This window comes from Odocoileus virginianus, chromosome 18, assembly GCF_023699985.2.
Source record: "Odocoileus virginianus isolate 20LAN1187 ecotype Illinois chromosome 18, Ovbor_1.2, whole genome shotgun sequence".
In the NCBI taxonomy this organism is placed as follows: Eukaryota; Metazoa; Chordata; class Mammalia; order Artiodactyla; family Cervidae; genus Odocoileus; species Odocoileus virginianus.
The window spans coordinates 23,104,045-23,126,387 of record NC_069691.1 but is presented as its reverse complement, the minus strand read 5'-3'; the positions used below and the strand labels follow the sequence as shown (position 1 = coordinate 23,126,387).

At 36.0% G+C, this 22,343-nt stretch overlaps 1 protein-coding gene across 2 annotated transcripts in view; it reads right to left on the bottom strand.

Annotated features, from left to right (window-relative positions):
• Positions 1-22,343, bottom strand: part of UHRF2 (ubiquitin like with PHD and ring finger domains 2) — a 71,044-nt gene that overhangs the window by 30,104 nt on the left and 18,597 nt on the right. The window contains exon 4 of one of the 2 annotated variants that reach the window (XM_020904573.2): positions 5,574-5,792. The exons of the other annotated variant lie outside the window; for it this stretch is intronic. Coding sequence (XP_020760232.2) covers positions 5,574-5,792 — 219 coding nt within the window. The remainder of the gene's footprint in view (positions 1-5,573; positions 5,793-22,343) is intronic. 2 annotated transcript variants of the gene reach the window in all.

Sequence of the window (22,343 nt, the reverse complement as noted above, 5' to 3'; positions counted from 1 at the left end):
TATAGGATTCAAATTCTACTTACAAAACTAATCTAGTATAATTTCATGTAGTATTAAGTATATTAAAGTAAGCGAACAAAATTTTGAAAAATGGATTTAAACCCTAGACTTCTATTTTCTTCAAAGCTCAAACAGAAACAGAAATGACAAGTGAAAAATAGAATATGTTAACTAGAATTAGATAATTTAAGCATATTCACTTTTTGGTACTCACATATTAAAAATTAGAAACAATAAACTTTAACTCCAAGTTCCCTTATCAAATCTCCAAGGCAGATTAAAAATCATGTCCTCTATTTGCTTCTTCCTTTGTACCTTATAGTTCTATATAATCATTACAGGAAAAAAACAAAAAAACAAAAAACTTTGTACAAAGAAAACTCAGCCCCAAAGACCTTAACTGATAAGTTCTAATAAACATTCAAGAAAAGGACACAAAATTCTACCGTAAAATAGAAAAATATTACAGCACACTATTTTTTATAAAATCAACATAATTTGTAAAGGATAGCTAGATAGGAAAGATAATGCAGATTTCACTCATTAACCCAAATGGAAAAATCTTACACAAAATACTGTCAAGCCAAATCCAGGAAAGCATACCTACAAAATACCTGTCAAACATTGTAAGTACTGGTAAAATGTTCAACAAAGTTTCTTCTTGGCGATCAGGGTGGGAAAAAAAAAAGATACCTATTCTCACCACCTCCTTCTAACAACATACTAAGTGGCAACTGGTGAATGAAGACAAATGTTAAAGATCAAAGGAAAAAGAACACATAAATGTAATTCATGGAGAAGGGAATGGCAAACCACTCCAGTATTTTTGCCTGGGAAATTCCAAGGACAGAGGAACCTGGCGGGCTATAGTCCATTGGATTAAGAGTCGGACACAACTGAGTGATAACACAAATATAATTCACAGATTATGATTACAATCATAAAAACCACAGAACAATGTACATGGAAATTAAAATTAATAACTATAGTAAAGCTAATGGATCCAAAATCAAAGGTTATTTACATACCAGTAAGAAAGCAAAAAGAAATTTAAAAGGATTTATTTATAACAACAAGTGGTACCTGAAGCTAAATAAGAATAAAAGACACATAAGATTACACCTCTGGAGAGAATTCTACCAGGCCGAGTCATGTAACTGTCTACATTCAAACATTTTGAATTTATAAAAACATTTCATACGGTCCAATCTAATAAAAAGGGCTTCCCAGGTGGCATCGGGCTAAAGAATCCACCTACCAATGCAGAAGACACAGGGACATGAGTTCAATCCCTGGGTTGGGAAAATCTCCTTGAGAAGGAAATGGCAACCTATTCCATTATTCTTTCCCAGAAAAGCTCATGGACAGAGGAGCCTGGGGGTGGCTACAGTCCATGGGATCACAGAGTCAGACACTACTGAGCGCACATGCCTAACCTAACAAAAACATGACAAAATCATATTAAAGACCTAAATAAATGCAAAGAAATCACACTCATAGATTAGATTTACTCCTGTACCTATCAAATTCCTAATGGTTTTATGTAGACGTTACCAAGATGACTAGAATGCTCTGTCATATTATGAAAGTACGAAACTTATGTAAGGATATACAAAATAAACCAATGATACAAAATAGAGATCAGATGGATGAATCAAATATAGACATTCAGTGAGATGATACTGAAAATCAATAAAGGGAAAATCGCCTTTTAAATGAATGATGCCAGGAAAAATGATTATTCACATGTACTAAGGCAAGTCTAATGTTTACCTCACATTGTACCAAAAAACCTACTTCAAGTGGATTAAAGAGCTAAAGAAAGGTGGTATTAAGCTTTTATAAGGTAATAATGGAGGATATCTTCATGTTCTACGAGTAGGGAGAAGTTTCTCCTCTCCACTCCACTCCATGTTTTACCGAGATATAACTGACATACAACTGTCTAAGTCTAAGGTGTACCAGACCACCTGACCTGCCTCCTGAGAAATATGTATGCAGGCCAAGAAGCAACAGTTAGAACTGGATATGGAAAGACAGACTGGTTCCAAATAGGGAAGAGTATGTCAAGGCTGTATATTGTCACCCTTCTTATTTAACTTATATACAGAGTACACCATGAGAAATGCTGGGCTGGATGAAACACAAGCAGGAATCGAGATTGCCGGGAGAAATATCAATAACCTCAGATATGCAGATGACACCACCCTTGTGGCACAAAGTGAAGAAGAACTAAAGAGCCTCTTGATGAAAGTGAAAGAGGAGAGTGAAAAAGTTGGCTTAAAGCTCAACATTCAGAAAACTAAGATCATGGCATGTGGTCCCATCACTTCATGGCAAAGAGATGGGGAAACAATGGAAACAGTGACAGACTTATTTTGGGGGGCTCCAAAATCACTGCCAATGGTGACTGCAGCCATTCTTCCTTGGAAGAAGTTATGACCAACCTAGATAGCTTATTAAAAAGCAGACATATTACTTTGCCAACAAAGGTTCATCTAGTCAAAGCTATGGTTTTTCCAGTAGTCATGTACAGATGTGAGAATTGGACTATTAAGAAAGCTAAGTGTTGAAGAATTGATGCTTTTGAACTGTGGTGTTGGAGAAGACTCGAGAGTCCCTTGGACAGCAAATAGATCCAACCAGTCCATCCTAAAGGACATCAGTCCTGAATATTCATTGGAAGGACTGATGTTGAAGCTGAAACTCCAACACTTTGGCCATCTGATGTAAAGAACTGATTCATTTGAAAAGACTCTGATTCTGAGAAGATTGAAGGTGGGAGAAGGGGATGACAGAGGATGAGATGGTTGAATGGCTCATCACTGACTCGATGAAATGGGTTTGGGTGGACTCCAAGAGTTGGTGATGGACAGGGAGGCCTGGTGTGCTGCAGTCCATGGGATCACAAGGAGTCAGCCACGACTGAGCAACTGAACTGAACTGAAGGTGTACAACATGACTTGATATACAGAAAAGTGATTACCGCAAAAAGATTAGTTAACATCCATCACCCCACAGTTACAAATTTTTTCCATGTGATGAAAACTTTTAAGATCTACTCTCTAAGCAGCTTTCAAATATACAGTACATTATTAACTATAGTCACCATGCTGTACATTATATCCCTAGAACTTATATATCATATAACTGGAAGTTTGTACCTTTTAATCACTCTCACCCATCTCCCACCCTGACCAACCCTCAGGTTTCTTAAATCAAGACACAGAAAGTATTCAACCACTTAAAATTAAGACTACTATTCAAACATAGGGGAAAAAAAAGATAAGCCACAGAATTGAAGTAGGTATTTTCTCCACATATAAGTGAAATGGTCAAGTCACCATAACTAGAACTCCTAAAATTTCAATGAGAGACTACCTAATTAACTACAACATACACCAATGCTTGAACAGGATCCTTAATGCTTGAAACAGGATTCTTACAAGAGATATCCAAATAGCCAATAAACATATGGTTCTCAATCTCATTAGTAGTCAGGGAAACATATATAAACACCACAACAGTATATTATTAGAAACTCAACTGAGTACCAAAAACTCAAGTCTGACAAAATTAAGTGTGGTTAAGAATGCAGAGCAATTTGAACTCACTATGGTTGAAGTAGAATCTGGAACAACCACTTAAATATTTGGTACTATCTACTAAAGTTAGAGATGCACAAGTTCTACAATCAAGTGATTCTACTTCTAGACAAGACCCACCCAACAGAAACTACACGCATAAGCACCAGGACAGGAGTATAATGTCATGGAAGCACTGTCTGTAACAGCACCAAACTCTTTCCAGTGAAGGGAAAAGATTTCTAACAATGAAAAAAAATTCCCATCCACAAGCCAAAGTGACTCCTTATTTGGCTCTTGTATCCTTAACAAGTCTAGTAAAAACCTAAATGACAGCAAACATAAGCCTTTATAGGACAGTGTGTTTTATTTTGGGACAGCCCTCAAATACCACCATTTTCTCATGAGTCAATATTTGCCTATCTATAATTTCCACTCAATCTTATCTCTAGTCCCTAAAGCCAGAGTGCTCCACTCTTTAATTTACCTCAGAATTACTCAGGAAAATGTTTTAAATAGCAAGCTTTTTTAGCTCAATGTTATGAGTATTGCTGTGTATACATGCTTTTTTTTCACTTCCTACACCTATGTATCTCTATATAACTAATTTATGTAGATGCTTTCTCCTTTCCTTCATGATTTGTATCCATGTCAGAATTTCAAGCTATTTAGAAATCTGTTAATTGAGTTACTACATCCTTAGCCTGACAACAGAATCACATTTGGGTTTGCACAAAGTTCTGAAATGGTTTTCTAAAATAAAAGCTCACAATCTTTTTATCTTAGGAGTCAGCAGACTTCTTCCATGAAGGGTCAGAGAGTAAGTAGTTTAAAATTCTGTAAGTTTCATGTTTGCAGTCATGCAACAATGCTGTTGAGCACACAGAGAAAAAAGCCAGTCTTAGCTAAAACATAAATGGGCACTGCTGTGTTCCAATAAAAATTTCTTTTCATAAAACAGGTAGCCAATGGGCCATAGTTTACCAACCTCTGCATTATATTACTCATCATAAGCAGATGCTTAATCTTAGATTTGTCACCTCAATGTTAAACTAGATATATATGTATCCCTCATATATATGTACAATGCATTTAACCAGAATTTTAACCAGAATTTAACAAGTATGTTAGTTTGGCTGCTTCTCTTAAGTAAAAGAAAACTGTCAGGGTCATTCTAGTATCTGCAATGCTCAACACAACAGATGTACTTTTAAGAATTCACTCTAAAGAAAAATGTACAAAAATGCACACAAGGTTTTTACTTAAGCATCGTGATAAAGAATTGGAAATACTTTAGCAGACTTTTTTTTTTTAAGTAAATTAGTGACTATTTATCCAATACATTTTATTCAGAAGAACTGAACACAAAACAGTGTTGACAACATTTTTCCAAGTGTAAAAAGGCAACTTGGAAACAATGTATAGTACTTGTATCACTTGAAGGAAATATCTAAAAGTATTTCTTAAAGAATTAACAATGGAAGTATCTGAGTGATATGAAATCTTGGGTGACATTTTACCTTTTAAATTCTTTTCAAAGGTGGTTTTAAGTTCCTAAGTTAAATAAAATTACTATAAAGGAAAATTTTTGCTAGTCTTGCAAGTACAGCAGACAGCTGGCTAGGTAGACATTCATTTCTATTGTATCAATAGATCTTCACAGCAAACATAGCTATTGAAACACTTCTGTATATTATTGGTTTAGCCTAGTAGAATCCTGTACAGTAGGCAAAAATTTCTCTAATAACCTGTTCAATTATTTCCAAGGTGCTTTTAAATAATACCTCCAGCCTTAAAGTAGCAATGGAGATTTAAGGGTCATTCTTAATAAAAAATTCAAGAAATTTATTAAGAAGTTTTCTTCTAGTATGGAAATTTCCATCTTTCATGGATTCCATCTTTTTTTTAAATTAAAGAACATGTGCTTAACACTTAAAAATTACATTCCTTAATTCAGTAATTAAATGGCATCAGTGAAGAGAACCTTACCCCAAGAAAACAGTCACACGAAGTTCTTTTTTGGTCCTTGAGATTGTCTTCAATGTAGTGATTTCTGCATCAAACCAAAATCCTCTATTACTAGGACTTTCTACATTGTAATTAACCATTACCACATCACCAATATTTAGTTCATTCCATCTCAAAGTGGTTCTAGCTCGTGGTCGAAGATCCTTGACATTTATTTCTACAGTACCACTTTCCGGATATCTGAGGAGAAAGAATCACAGAATACTGCTTATGATTATGATTATCAGCATGGAAGACTAAAATTATATGCAATATGTATAAAAGCCTAATACTTTTATTCTTAATGGCACTTAAGTAAATGATATTTATTTCTGATTTTAAATGCCAGAATAAACAAGTCTTGTTAAAATCTTAGTAAGTCATTCATAACTAGCTTGAGGAGGGAGTTGGTGGGGAATGATGAGTAGGGGTAGGTAAGAAAACCAAGTTCTTCTTTTCTACATTTTCTTAACCCACATTTAAAAATTACTTCAGTAAGACTAGATGCTGATCTCTTCCTGAACATGGAACTAGTTTATCCAGCTCTGCCATTTGCTTTATGCAAAATAAGAACATGCATGAGTGCTAAGTTGCTTCAGTCATGTCTGACTCTGTGCAACCCTCCAGACTGTAGCCCATCAGGCTCCTCTGTCCATGGGATTCTCCACGCAAGAATACTGGAGAGACATGCCCTCCTCCAGGGATCTGCCTGACCCAGGGATCGAACCCGCGTCTCAAAGTCTCCTGCATTGGCAGGCAGGTTCTTTACCACTAGCGCCACCTGGGAAGCCCATGCGAAAGAATTCCAGTAGAATCTTGATCTTACTTGCATTTCTAAAGGTTTAACAAACCTAAACCTGACTTGAACTTAAAAGAAGGTTCCTCAAATTGGGGCCTAACACCTTGTATCCACAGGCAAAAACAGTAATGTAACAGTCCACAGTGGTTTCTATAACATTAATAAGATCTGTTGTCTTTATGTATTGCTTGCTAATAGAGGGATAAGGAAACAAGTAATTTCTGGTTCGTGCTCTTGGAAAACTCAGTCTCCTGGGGTAGGTCAAACTACTGTAGCAGTGGTTCTCAAACCAGTGGTTCCATTTGGGAACATGCTATAAATGCAAACTCCTAACTCCACTTCTGATCTGACTCAAACTCTGGGAGTGAGGCCCAGTGGTCTATTTTCACAAATCCTCTCAGCAATTCTCAAGCATACTCAACTTTGATAAGCTACTGTGCTATATAGAAACACAAGAATTGTTCAGTATCACAGTGGTTTTTGAGGGCATTAACAAGGTATTAACTAAGGGAAGAGACCATTAACCCTTAACCAATCGAGTGACCTACTCAAAATGTAAGTGAGCCTGAAATTGGAAGCAGCTCTAGCAGCTTGTCTCGGTTCGTCCAAATCAAACAAGTACTATGCAGGCCTAGGACTCTCACAATATGTCTAACTTATTTATAATAAATGGGTATTAATCCTGGTGGGATTTTAGTTAATCGCTCAGTTTAATAAAACTTCTTCAAATTTTAGTTAAGCAGAGAAGAAAAAGAAAAAAATCCTCAGATTAGCAAGGGGCCTTAAAAAGGATCCGGTCCATTTACCCTCAGTGCTACAATTCCCTTTTACCACAAGCCTCCAAGCAACCTCTGCTTGGACAGTAAGTGAGAAGAGGGCAGCTCTAACTCTAAAAAAAGTCACTTTGTTTTTGACATAGGAAAGAGATACTAGACCAAAGATAAACACAATGAGTTCCACAGCTGAAGTGCCAGGAAGAAATCTACACATTGTCTCCACTAAACACCTAATCCTTGACGGTCTAAGTTGGTCACCCTGCCACCCTTTAAGTATAAAACATTATAAATGAATTTCCTTCAACTTACATAAGGTTTTGAATCCTTTATCATCCTGTCTCTACACTCAAAATATGTTCTATTTTCAACCTGCCTGGGTTTAAATTCAATTTTAGCTTCCTACTACTGTGTATCCTTGGGAAAGTTACCAAACTTCGCTGTTTTAGTTTTATCTGTGTTTAGTTTACACGTGACTATCTCTCATGTATAAAACATACCTAATGGTTAACTAACTAGCCCATATGGTTGTTTTGAAAACTAAAATGGTGAAGAATTTTAACCACCTATTTCAGGGCTTTTCTAATTCTAAAGTAGTGAAGGTGTTTCCTGACTCAATATTCTTAAGGCCATAAATGATAGAATAGAAAACTATTCTTTTATAGGAGATCCTTTTCTCAGCTGTAACATGACTTTTACATCCTGACATTATCATATACTCCTGTATGATTAATATAGGGAAAAAAAGGGTATTTCACTGGCAAGAACTCTCCATTTGCCTATGATTGCCAAAGTTAGATACCAAGAATGGAAATATTTTAAACAAAAGTTTTAAAATCATATATAAAATCATGTTTACTGGAGCTGAGTCAAAATAAACCATTCCCTACATCAAAGGAATTTAAGCTATGTTTGCCCTAAGTCTGTATGACTTCAGAAAAGAATTACATTGTAGAACATACAAATACACAGTCCTTATGTATGGTGTGTAAAAGTCCTGAAAACGAAGTATAGCCAGAGATGCTAAGTCAGCTGCTCAGTAAGAAGACATGGAAAGGACCCATAAAACTATTTTTACCAAAGTCATGAACATGCTGGGGCTCAATTATCACTTCTATTCTTTTCCTCAGCATCATCATTTACACATATCTTAACATCACACGGGGATGACTAAAATGCTCTAACCCAAATTTCTCTTCGGATTCATATATCCAACTACATCTCTAACATGTATTTCAGGAGCGCCTCAAATTCTAGAAATTCCCCCATCCTCTAATCTGCTGATGCTCAATATTCTTTACAGTAAATTTTTCATACTCCCAGAAACTGAAGTTATCCCCAATTTCTCCATCATTACTAAGTCGTCCTTACACATACTGTCCACACTTCTTTAATGTAACTCTATATCCTCAGTAAAGGCCTGCATTTCTCTGAGGCTGTCAAGGCCAATTCATCTCACTGTTTTATTAGACTCCTTAGACTCCACCATACTTTTGCCAAAGACTCTAAAACACAGATCTACTTAAAACATTTTGTGAAGCCTGATAACAATGTGTTCATAGGCTGTAGGAAAACAGGCATTCTCAAACACTGCTGATGGGAATACAAACTGGTACGGTCTCCTTGAAGAGGGGAATTTGGCAATACCCAGCAAAACTGCCTATGTATTTACCTTTTGATCCAGGAATTCTACTCTAGGAATCTGTCCCAAACATTAAGAAACAAAATACCCCATGAAAAGACACATACACAAGACTATTTATAGCTGCACTATCTGTAACAGCAGGACTAGAAATAACCAAATGTCCACAATAGGAAACTACTTACTACAAGATAGTTATATAATGGAAAGGAATATGACATTTGCTGGAGTGATACATATATATGGAGAGATATATTAACTCATAAAACCCAAGATGCAAACAATATTTATCTTCTACCAATTAAGTATGTGTTGAAATAAATATATCTGTACATGGGCTTCCCAGGCAGTGCTAGTGGTAAAGAACCTGCCTGCCAATGCAGGAGAAACAGGAGACTTGGGTTGAATTCCTGCGTCAGGAAAATTCCATGGAGGAGGGCATGACAACCCATTCCAGTATTTGTGCCCAAAGAATAGCTTCCCAGGTGGCTCTGTGGTAAAGAGTCCACCTGCCAATGCAGGAGACACGAGTTTGATCCCAGGATTGGGAACATCCCCTGGAGGCGTAAATGGCAACCCATTTCAGTATTCTTGCCTGGAATATTCCATGGACAGAGGAGGCTGGTGGGCTACAGTTCATGGAGTTGCAGAAGAGTCGGACACAGAACTGACTTATATGTGTACATATATAAGTGTGTATATATGTGTGAGTGTATATGTAATCACACACACAAATACTTATATTTTGAGATAAAAGGATAAACCAAAACTCATTTACCACAAAAAGAGACAAGAAATAGGCTAGCAGGAACCAAGATGGACACTGCTTTTCTTAATGTACTTATTTCAATGTTTTTCCTTTAGAACCGCGTAATGTTTCATATGAAATTTCATATGAAATTTACAAAATGTGATAAATCGCTAAAGATCAAAAGCAAAATGAAAAAAGTAGCTTAAATACAAACTCTTAAGTGACTTGAAAATACACTAAATTAACTCTATATTCCTAGTGGAGTTATATTTATCTACTAAGGACAAAGTAAAAAATACATCAACTTTTCACTAATATTGTTTGCAATAGTAGTAGCACTGTTAGTCTGAAACCATCATATGAGTAGAATAAAGCAAGGTAATGCTGACATTATCAGAACTATGATTCTCGGATAAGAGAAGAAATAAAAGATTAAATGATAGCCTTTCAACTCTAAAATTAATTGGAAGTATCAGTACAAACTTCCTAGCTGTTTCCAATGGGAAGACCTAGAAACACAATCAAAACAAGTATCAATGAACAGCCAACTACACACTCTAAAGAGCCAAAGATCGTTAAAGAAATGGCTGATACAGGGTGCTTGGGGCTGGTGCACTGGGATGACCCAGAGGGATGGGATGAGGAGGTAAGTGGGAGGGGGGGTTCAGGATGGGGAACACATGTACACCCATGGCGGAATCAAGTCAATGTACGGCAAAACCAATACAATGTTGTAAAGTAAAATAAATAAATAAATTAATTAAAAAATAAAAAATTTTAAAAAAAGAAATGGCTGAATCCAGTCCTGGGCAGGAAACAGGGGAGCTTGGGGCATCCTGTTGTACCTGAATGTAAAGAAATCCTCATTAAGTCAGGTTCGACTTGAAGGAGCTTCCACAGGCCAGACAGAGATGAGACAACTTGGGCACCACAAAGAGCTGAGTTAGATTAAAGCAAGTATTAAAATTTATTAGTTCACATGATACTTAGTAAAAATCTCACTGACCTTGGAGGATCCTTTGGAGGATGCTAGGGAATTTACTCACTCTGAACACTGAAAAAGTTCAACAATTGATCGTTTATTCTACCTTTCGTATATGAATCAACTGTTAAGCAAAGTCCTTTATGAAAGAGCTATAGGTAACAAGTGAAGGAAAGAGAATGAAATGTTACCATTTTTACATTTCATTATATAGCAACTATAGGCAAAGGCTGTGTGGGTGCTCAGTCACTCAGTTGTGTCCAACTCTTTGTAACCCCATGGACTACAGCCCCCGAGGTTCCTCTGTCCACGGGATTTTCCAGGCAAGAATCCTGGAGTAGGTTGCCATTTCCTACTCCCAGGGGGTCTTTCCTGGCACAAGTGATCAAACCTGCATCTCCTGCATTGGCAGGCAGATTCTCTTCCACTGCACCACCTGGGAAGGTAAAGGTTAATGGCTACTAAAACCATTAAAAGCTGGCAGGAAATTTCACAATGTATTTATCAGACTGACAACACTTAAATCTTACCACAAGAAAAGAAAGGGGAAGCAGGTATTATACGTTTCCCAATGTCATGCAATAGGTAAATAAATACCATCTCTAAACCAGCCTTATCAAATGATGAAATTTAAAACCTATCAAACCTCTAGGTACATATATATGGATGGTTCTGCATCCATAGAGTCAACCAATCACTGTTGGAAAATAACCAGAAAAAAATTCCAGAAAGTTCCAAAAAGCAGTTCAATTTGCCAGGTTCCAGCAACTATTTATACAGCATTTTTTCCCAAATGTTTTATTTATTGGACACACAGCATGTGGGATCTTAGTTCCCCAACCAGGGATCAAACCTACTCCCTCCATCGGGAGCTCAGTCTTAACCACTGGACCATCAGGGAAGTCCAGATACAGCATTTACATTGTATTTGGGCTTCCTGGTGGCTCAGACAGTGAAGAATCTGCCTGCAATGCAGGACATGTGAGTTCGATCCCTGGGTTGGGAAGATTCCCCTGGAGAAGGGAACGGCTACCCACTCCAGTATTCTGGCCTGGAGAATTCCATGGACAGAGGAGCCTGGTGGGATATAGTCCATGGGGTCACAAAGAGTCAGACACAACTGAGCACTTTCACTATATAGTATTTACAACTATTTACAGAATATCTACATTATATTAGGTATTACAAGTAATCTAGACATGATTTAAACAAAAGGATGTGTATAGGTTATACCCCAAAAAGTCATTTTTTATAAGAAACTTAAGCATCCATGGATTTTGGTATGCACCGGGTTCCTGGAACCAATGCCCTATGGATACCAAGGGATCACTGTATAAGCTTTCAGGAAACTAACATTAAAAGAAATGTAAACTCCCAACTGTGGGAAAACTGAATAAACTGTCACCTGCATAAACAAATAGTAAGGAAAAAAAAAGTAGGGGGGATCTGTAGGTTGAGACTTAACATGCAATGGATGAATCTTAATTTTATCCTTATCTGTACATTCCAAGAATATGTTTTAAAAACAAAGAAGTCTGAACATTGACTGGTTATTTGATTTTAAGGAACTATTGTAAATTTCAGGAGGGTTTTTTTTTTTTTTTAATGTACTGGGGTCCCCTCGTCAGGTTCAGTGATTTGTTGGGGGAACTCACAGGTCTCATTCTCACAGAAGAGCACACAGTTCTTCCCATGGCTATGATTTACTATAATGAAAGGATACAAAGCAAATTCAGCAAAGGAAAAAAAAAATAAGGTCAAGTCCAGAGGAATGCAGGTACAAGCTCAAGCAGTCCATTTCCCAGTTGTCACATAAAATGTGCTTAATTCCTTCAGCAACAAATTCTGACAACATATGTGTTATAATGTTGTCTACCAGGGATGTGCAGTAAAGAATGCTCAAGAGTTTTATTAGGAATTGATAACATCAGCACTCAATATCTAGTACATACCAAAATTCCAGACTCTCAGAAGCAGGTATTCAGCATAATTCATATTTCTTTTGTAGAGCTTATGCACAGTATAACATTTTTATCAAGGAATGAGAGTCCTCCTGAAAGTTAGCTCCCCAACACCAGCCACAGGTCAACCCCACACAGACCTTTCAAAGAGTAGTAAATCTCTGGCTTGATATTAGCTCTCTTCTGCACACTTTAAAAGAATCCATTTAGCTATTATTTTCTCAGTTGAATGCTCTTAAGATGTCAACAACAAGATGAACCAGGAAAGAGTGTGGCCTTGGCTCAAACACTGTAACAAATCTTAAAAGTGCTGTGATTAAAAGTTGTCAGTTAACTGCAATCATTCCCTGTGGGTCAACAAGTCTTATCTTGAAGATCTGAGCAGTGTGCCCACCATAGCTGTTAAGGCTATTTCTGGTTGAAAACACTTAAAATTTGGGACTTGCTCCAAAATAATCCAGTGGTGGTGCCTGGGGATGCTGGCAGGGATTGAACAAGATTGGCCAGGAGGTCATAATGAGTGAAGATAGGTGATGAATTCATTATACTTTCTCTCAACCGCTGCATAAGTTCAAAGATTTCTACAATAAAAAATAAAATGCTTTGGGCTTCAGAAGTTCAAACAAAAGGATCTTCCTACTTTTTTGAAGTTTTCCCACAGGTGTACGAAACTCAAAGTTAACACTCAAGGCTTACAATGAGGACAAGCAGCCTCCAGTTCCAAGCCATCACATTTCTGATTTCCATTCCTCAGATGCAACTGTTTAACTTTTAGCTATTTTTGTTCACCTCCACATTTACATTTAAGCAACATGCTTACACTGCTTTTTACTTCAAACTTATTCTACCCACCCCTCATGTACAGCTCATTTGCCTCCATCCTCCTCTTCCTTAAACTTTACTAACACAAGGCATTGCTCTAAGTGTTAACATTATTTACCTCTTAGGACAGAGATAGATATTATTCTATCCCCATTTTACAGACAAGGCAGAGAGGTTATTTGGAAAGAACCAGCAGAAGCATGACTTAAACTGATCACCTGGCTCTAGACTCTTGCAAAGATTGATGAACCTGCCTGCTCTTAAGCACATTAAACAAACTGAGTTGTTTGCACATATCAGTATTTTTTTCTATATATCTTGACTAAATATTAATAAGTGTTCACAGCTAACTAATGAAGTATGCTTTAATTATACATCTGCTCTTCCACAGCTTTTGTTTTCTATTGCATGCTTAAGTTTTCTTTTTGGTTGTTAGTTGCTTAGTTTTCTATTTACATATGGTAAAGAATCTGCCTGCAATGCAGAAGATCCAGGTTTGATCTCGAGGCCAGTAAGATCCTCTGGAGAAGGAAATGGCAACCCACTCCAGTATTCTTGCCTGGAGAATTCCTTGGACAGAGGAGCCTGGTAGGCTATAGTCCACAGGGTCACAAAGAGTCAGACACAATTAAGTGACTAACACTCTCACTTTCACCATGAATTATCCCCATTCTGCCACAGCTGTTAAAACTTCACTGTGTTCAGACATTTCAGGTATTCTACTTATCTTCTGGGTTGCAAAACATTTTCTAGATACCTCTGTCCTATTCTTATCTGGACAGCCTGCTGATATCAGTCACTGATATCACGCTGGGATCTCCTATCATTACTTCCTGTGTTGAATTCTATTTCCCAAATACCATGTTTTCCTCTTTCTTGGCTTAAGCCTTGAATGTGGTAGAAGTGATTAAAATGCTCTTTCATATAAAAAATCTTTTTGTTCTCAGTTTTTTCCATATGTGTGTATGTGTGTGCGCTCTATCGCTTGTGTCCAACTCTGTCACCCCATGGATATGCCTACCTCCAAAGCAAAGCAAAGTCGCTCAGTCGTGTCCGACTCTTTGTTACCTCCAAAGTACCTGGTAAATCCAAGATCTGAACCTTCCTAAGGTTCTTCAACACCAATGTACTTGCTTGTTGTTGGCTTACACTCAGGTTTCAGCTCTTCATGGCCTGCTAAGTTAGGCATCATTTACCCATTAGCTTCTTACCTTTCAAAAGTTTGTTGTTTTCTCTTCTGTGTCTTACTTCTACCACATTTGTTTTTTGTCCTCAGGGGCTTATGCCTTTATTCTTTTACTGTCTTCTAGGAGGGTTTAAGAAGGAGTGGAGACAAACATGCATCTTAATCTGCCACATTTAACTGGAAATCTTTATTCACCTTTAGTGTGGTTTCTTACTACTAACCAGGTATTTTCTACACTCCACCCATACTAGTCTACCCTCAGGTAACACCATATTTACTACCTCCTTATCCTGGTATCCTAGCATTCTCCTCCTTCAGGAATACAGAATTATCTTCTCTACCTTATATTCTCAGAACTTAAGGTATTCTGAAAGTTAGGTGTGAATACTTCTATCACAACTTACACCTGTAAAATACCAAGTTTTCATTAAGAAGCAGGTACCATGTTCAAACTTTGGTGTGTTTGGGATGTAACAGGCTGACAAATGTTTGGAAACATGCAACTCATTAAATAAAAAAAAATCTTTTATAGAACTAAAGCTCTTGAAAAAATGTAATAAATCAACTATGACCATTGTGTTTTAGGATAGTTAAGAGGCAATGAAGAACTCTATACAGAGATAAGGAAAAGGTACTTTAAAGCAATGTCTAACACAGCATTCCCTGCCTCCCATGGCATCAAAGGGCTGAAGATAAGCACTACAAATTGGTCCAAGCACTGAATTCTTCCAGCACTGGCATTGAGGAAGACTGCAGGAGACTGCATGAAATATTCTGGAAAGTGTTGGAAGCTTAAAAAAAATTCTAAAACAGGGCTCAAGATATCCCTCAAAATCTGAAGCAGAGAGGTAGGAACATATCAAAGTTGACTTTATCTAGACTGTGCCATGAGCCTACATACAGATATGGAAAGATGAGACTAGGGTCCTTTTTTTTCTCTTACACTTCATGCCCTCCTGTTCTCAGAACCTGAAGTCAAGTTATTACCCTAATAGAGATGTAAGACAGATTATTCTAGCTAGCTATTTTGCATCTTTGAGAGTAGAGAAACACTTTGGTGTTATACAGTCTATATTCTCAGATAAACCTTAAATATCCCTAAGTATTTCTTCCCAGAACATTTTCACTGCTCTACATACTCTTCAGGTATCTTTTAGAGCTATCCTTCAGTATATGCTTTTGATGATCCTAAACTATGTGACATTTTAACAAAATCCAACTGTGTTCTCAATTAGCAAATCACTGAATAAAACCTGGGGAATTAAACTACAAGGAAATTGATTAAGCACAATTTTTACAACAGGTTTGTTGTAAGAAAGTAAAAGTACATTTCCTTAGATGATTTGTAAGCTAAGTGATCATTTTATAAGATTCAAACTGTATTAAGCAAAGTACTATCACTGCAACCTTCTTTCAAAACATGACTTCCTGGGGTTAAAATGTTTAAATAAGGACAACATTCATCTGGAGGCATGTTCTAGATTAGCAAATCTTTAATGTCATACTACATGCAAAAAGAGAGCGTTTTTTAATCTAATAAGTAGCACTGCTAACTTTCACACCTTAAATGTAAAGCTTACTCACAGACAAAAATAACTTACTTAAAACTGCTTACAGTAGGACTTAAATACATACACAGAAAATAAAACTCATTTGTACAACATGTTAACAATGGTGTATAACTTTTAATTGTTAAAACAATGTAATTAGGTTAAAAAATACCTATGCCAAAGGTAAATTATTTAAGAGTACTTACCAAAATAACTTGGTCTTATTAATAAATTAAAAGCAGAAAGTTTGACTATTATTACTGGATACTTTTCGAGGTTGTTGGGGAAAAAGAGAACACGGTCAAGTAGATATTTACAAATGAAGAAATTAAAGCTCAAAGTTTAAACCAAGCAAAGCAAAAAACGTAACCAAAGACCTAGAATTCAAACCAAATTTCTGATTCTAATACCTGAAAACTATGCAGCCTATAACAGAACCAATGATCTGTATACTTAAGGCCCTGGCTGCCTGTTTGAAAAGCAGATTCCTGGGCTCTACTCCAGGCCAACCCAAAGCAGAGAGTGGGGCTCTGATAGCCCTCAGGAAACTGCACTACAGACACCTTACCTGGGTGAATCCGCAGTTTTGCTGACCATCTTTGAGAAATACTACTATAAAGGAATGACGTATAAATTTGAAAAAGTGAAATCAACTGATATCTGTAGTCATTTTAACTAATATTTGTAGTTATTTTCCTAATCACTAGTTATCTTTTAACACAAGAGAAGAACAATAATAAGGTTAAACATCTAACTTCTTCTGCCCTCCTTTTGATTTTTATCCATTCAGAACACTGCAAGTCATACAGGAAATATTCTAAGTTTTTGGCAAACATGTCAGTAACAACCAAGAAACAATGAAGCAGACTTGTCACTGCACCAAGGTTCTGAAACTTAACTTCTCATTTATAGCTCCCTACTCAAGATCAACATGACACTCTGACCTGATTTTTAAAACTCATACTCCTTTCCTCCTGTGAAAACCCAGAAATCATTCAAACATTTTTGACACTCTTTTAGAAACAGATCACATCAGTACATTCAAGAAAATCAGTTTTGTTACTTTATAGAACAATTTTTACTTAAAAATACCACTTGATTTTATTCAAAATTGGCTCACTGGCTTCTATTTGTAGTAGCCATAATGAAGGCTACTCAAAAGCATGCACCACAAGCTCAGAATAACTAAAAAAAAAAAATCTTAAAAAGACTGCTGGTGGCAATGACAACATTATTCTAAGACATTTCACCAGATGGGTTTTTAATTGTAGCCTAGCATAAGTTACCCTCCAAGTCCTAAGTGATGCTCTTAACAGTTTCATTTGATCTCATTCCCATGGGTAGAGCCTTGACACTGTGTTAAAAACAGCAGTTTAATAATCTATTTTTCCTTACAGAAAAAAAGAAAGCACACAGGAATTTGTTTATTGATTTAAGGTTTCTGTTCTGTGAAAGTATAACTGGAGAGACTGACAGAAAAATTTTAAATATGTAAACACAACTGCTTTACGGTATTATATATTTATTTATATATTAAAATATTTTATAAGAAGGCTTCTCTCAAAGTGAGAGGTAGTCTGGTAGCATGGTTCTAAGTATGTGCTTTTCCAAATTTCAATCTACCTCTTATCAACTATTCAATACTGGGTATGTTAACTAACTTATCCAAATCTCAGTTATTTCCTCTTTACACTTAGAAAAGTATCTACTCCATTGATTGTTTAACGAGGATTACATGAAATAATCCAAGTAAAGGACTTGTAGAGTACCTGGCACATAGCATTGTTTTAAGAAGAGAATTATTAAACTATACTTTAAAAAGGGTACTTCAGAATAATTTACTAAAAATTCAAAATAAGAAGTTTCCGAGGTAAACCGATATTTCTATTCTAAATGTGAATACTATGGAACATGAAAGCTTATATGGTAATTTTCACATCATTATGAAAACTCTTAACACTCACGTTTCAAGATTTCAACTTTGCCTAGCCATAGACAATTATTAAGATATAGAAATAAAGTAACTTTCATAAACATTTTCCTTCTTTAGATATATACTTCCTAGTTCAAACTACTAGAGGTTTCTAACTTACATTTCTCTTTATAGAAATCAGCTCCAATTTATAAACCAAGATCTCTAAATTAGACCACTAAATTTAACAGAGCAATTAAAAAAAAACCAGTAACACGACTAGTATTCCCAAATTCACCTTTTCAAATGAGTTATAAAGGTACATGTTGAAGTCTTACAAGCAGGAAAATATATGGGAAGATTCTGAGATCTAATTCAACGTGAAGCCAAATTCAGGAAACTTGTCTTAAAACCACAGATGCATTTTAGAGTGTAATTCAAAAGGAAAGCCAGGACTAGATCTCAGAGCAAATATTCAACTACTATAGAGTGTTGTCTCCCACTCCAGAATTTACCAATACTTAATGGTTGATGGAACAGAGAGAAGAAATAAAGTATACTTTTAAACAGTCGTTCTGGAGCTAATTCTGCAAATACTACTACCATGTTCCTTTTATATGATCTGGGTTGAGAAGTGGAAGTTTGGGGAATTCAGAGAAATTATCACATCAAAAGAAACAGTATGTGAATGATGTTAATATACTAAAATTGCCACAAAACTCAAAATAAAACATTAACTGGCTAAAAAAAATTACCAGTGGAGAAAAAGACAGAGAATAGACTTACAGACATGGGGAGAGGGGAGGAGAGGGTGAGATGTATGGAGAGAGTAACATGGAAACTTACATTACCGTATGTAAAATAGTAGCCAAGGGAAGTTTGCTGTATGGCTCAGGAAACTCAAAGAGGGGCTCTGTATCAGCCTAGAGGGGTGGGACGGGGAGGGAGATGGGAGGGAGGTCCTATGGGAGGGGATATAAGTATACCTGTGGCTGATTCATGTTGAGGTTTGACAGAAGACAACAAAATTCTGTAAAGCAATTATCCTTCAATAAAAAAATAAATTAAAAAAAATATATCTATATAAAGAACAAACAAAATAATTACCAATATATCATAAAAGATAAATTCTCCACAAACATATTATGGACATTGCTTCCCTATGTTAGCCAAGTTGGCACACATAAAGACTGCATAGTGGAATATGGGCCTCATTTAAATGATATAGATCATTTAGCTTGAAAGAAATACAATTCTTTTATTAATAGAAAAAAGACAACTAACAATTTTATCTACATGAAAACAAAAATGGAAAAATCAACAAGCCATATGCCACCTATATAGGTACTAAAAGATGAACACTCAGGTTCCTCAGGTATTGTATATCATCTCAAGTCTTTAATATATTTACTATATTTAAACTGTCATGTCAACCCCTTTCCCTCATATTGGTCTTTAGAGGCAGGTGTGTGATAGCAACTGATTAGTCTGGATAAAAGGCAATGAGTGAGTGGTTCTTAAATTTGAGTATACATATGAACCACCCAGAGGACATATTAAAACCCAGATTGTAGGGCCACCTACAGAGATCAGTTTATTATATCTGGAGTAAGTACAAGGAACTGGATTTCTAGTAAATATAATGCTGACATTCCCAGCCAGGTCTACACTTTGAGAACCACTGTTCTAAGGCCATAGTTCTCACTATGGCTACATATTAGAATCCCAGAGGAACTTTTTAGACACCGATGCCCGGAAGTCCCAAAGATCAATCATACAGGAAGTCCTGGGAGTAGGTCCTAGGCATTGATATTTTTAAAGCTTCTTAGACAACTAACATGGAAGTAAGGTTGAGAACCACTAACCTAATTAAAACGAATCTAAACCAAATCCACAAGGAAAAGATGTTTCTTAAAACAAAAGCAGGGTAAGGATTTAAGCCTTTACCTGATGATAAAGCAGCCAAGTGATGAGCATAGATTAAACTCAGCAGTGCGCCCTCAGGTGCTTATATACCCAGGACTGAGCTCAAAGTTGTATGAGTGCTGTCTGCTTTAAAACCCTGGCAAAGTCGAAAGCAAGTCTTTAGGTCATACAGAATGGTTGACCTTTGAAGTCATGTAGGCTACTACCAACTACATATACCATGTTTAGGCACAGTGACAATAATGCATGTTGGTTAACGCTTAAGCTCTGGAGTCAGAGCATTTAACATATGTGACCTCTAGCAAGTTACATAAGTCTTGGTCTCTTCATATGGGAGTTAACGTAACATTATCGTTATGTTAAAGATTACATGAACATTCAAGTAAGAAGTTAGCTCAGAGTCTGGTACATAAAGAGTTAGTATAATTAAGTAAACCTAAATTTAAAAAAGAGCTAATCTAAGTAAATACCTGTAAGCTACACTATAGACATATTAAACTACTAGAAATGCTAAGGAACTGACTGCCCCTTTTCAAGTCTACTTCCACGTCAGTCAAGGTAGTGGCTCTTCATCACAATAGCTTTGGGATCTCTATTCTCACAAGACTGCAGTTGTAGCTTGGTGAATTTAAATGTTTAGGACCCTTCAAAATTTTAAACCTTAAATAACTACAGAGTAACTAATGGGAATAAACACAACTTTTAGAAAGCTATCAAAATATACAGCACAATATTACTAGGAAAGAAAGGAAATTTTCATGTTCTCTTTCTTTGACCATAATGACTTCATGCATTTTTAATTACCTGTATTACCTTCCTTTTATTTTCTGCCAAAATATCACTAGGGAAAAACAAGTTTCAATCAGGCATAGTTCTCCAACAAACACACTTTAGGAGTAAGATCATTTTGTGATGTATAGAAATACTGAATCACTATATTCAACACCTATAGCTAATACAGCGTTGTAGGTCAATTATACCTACAATACTATAACATAACAAATATATATATATAAAATATGCAAATATATATAAACATATACATATAATACAGTTATACTCCAACACTACAGGATGGCTCTAATCGAGAAGTGGTTAAGCTTTTGGTGAGGATATGGAGAAAATGGAACTTCCATACGTAAGTTGGGAATACGTAATATGGGAATATAAAATGGTGCAGCCATCTGGAAATAAATCTGGCATTTCTTCCCAAGGTGAAACATAACGGCCATACAGCCCAGCAATCCCTCTACCACATACAAACCAAAAAATTAAAATGCCCCCACAAAAAATAGTACATGAAGGTTCATAGCAGCAAAAAGTAGAAAACACCAGTGCCCATAAACTGATAAATGGATAAGTAAACTGTGGTTTGGCAATAAATTATTTGGCAATAAAAAGGAATAAAGTACTGATACACAAGCTCCAATATGGATGAACCTTTTTACTTTTACTAAATAAAAAAAGCCAGTCACAAAAGACCACATATTAGATGGTTCCATTTATATGCAATGTCCAGAATACACACATCCAGAGTCAGAAGATTCCTGATTGCTGATGGCTGATAGGGGTTGAGAAAAGGGCTGGTGGAGGTGGGGGCAGGAGTAGGGGAATGGAGAGTGACTGCTAATGGGTATGAGGTTTTTGGAAGATGAAAATATTCTCTATTAGACTGTGGTGACTGTTGTACAATCCTGTTAATACACTAAAAAAAATTTGAATTTTACACTTAAATGGGCAAAGAGAATGTTATGTGATTTGTCTTAACATAGCTGCTTTTAAGAATTTAAAAAACTTTACAAAAGATTTAAGAATCCTTTGGATCTAAATCTCTAAAGTCTAGATTTAATATTTATACTGCCAACTCTTTGTCCCAAAGTACTTAATGGGTTGGTTTAACTCTAAAAATACAAAACCCTTGCTCAGACAAGGGTGATGCTAGAGCAGTCAGAACAATCATTAAAAAAAAAAAAAAAAAAAAAAACCACAAATAAGTTTTTTGAATCAGGCACTCTGATGTTAACTCCATGATTTTGCTTTACATTATTTGTAGTTAAGAAGCTCTAAATTCAGTCTATGTTCATCAAAAAATCTATAGAAAAGGGACTCTTACAAACAGTAAAACTCTTAAACCTTAAAACATTTCAAATACATCTCTTACTATAACCTTTTTATGAACTTAGAATATTTGTAGCTATAATTTTGAGGAAAAATGAAGTTAAGATTAGGAAACAAATGATTTCATTTAGATTCTATAACAATGTTAACTATTAGATGTGGCTTTGGGGGCTAGACTGGTGTAACCGTGGACCTTATATCATAAATCTGTAATGCCTGTCACTTCTCATAGATTAAAAATTGTTTTCAACTCTGGTCTGGTTAATATGTTAGGACCTGTAGGTCATCATAAAACTAACTTCTCAACACCACCATTTTAAACTGACAAAT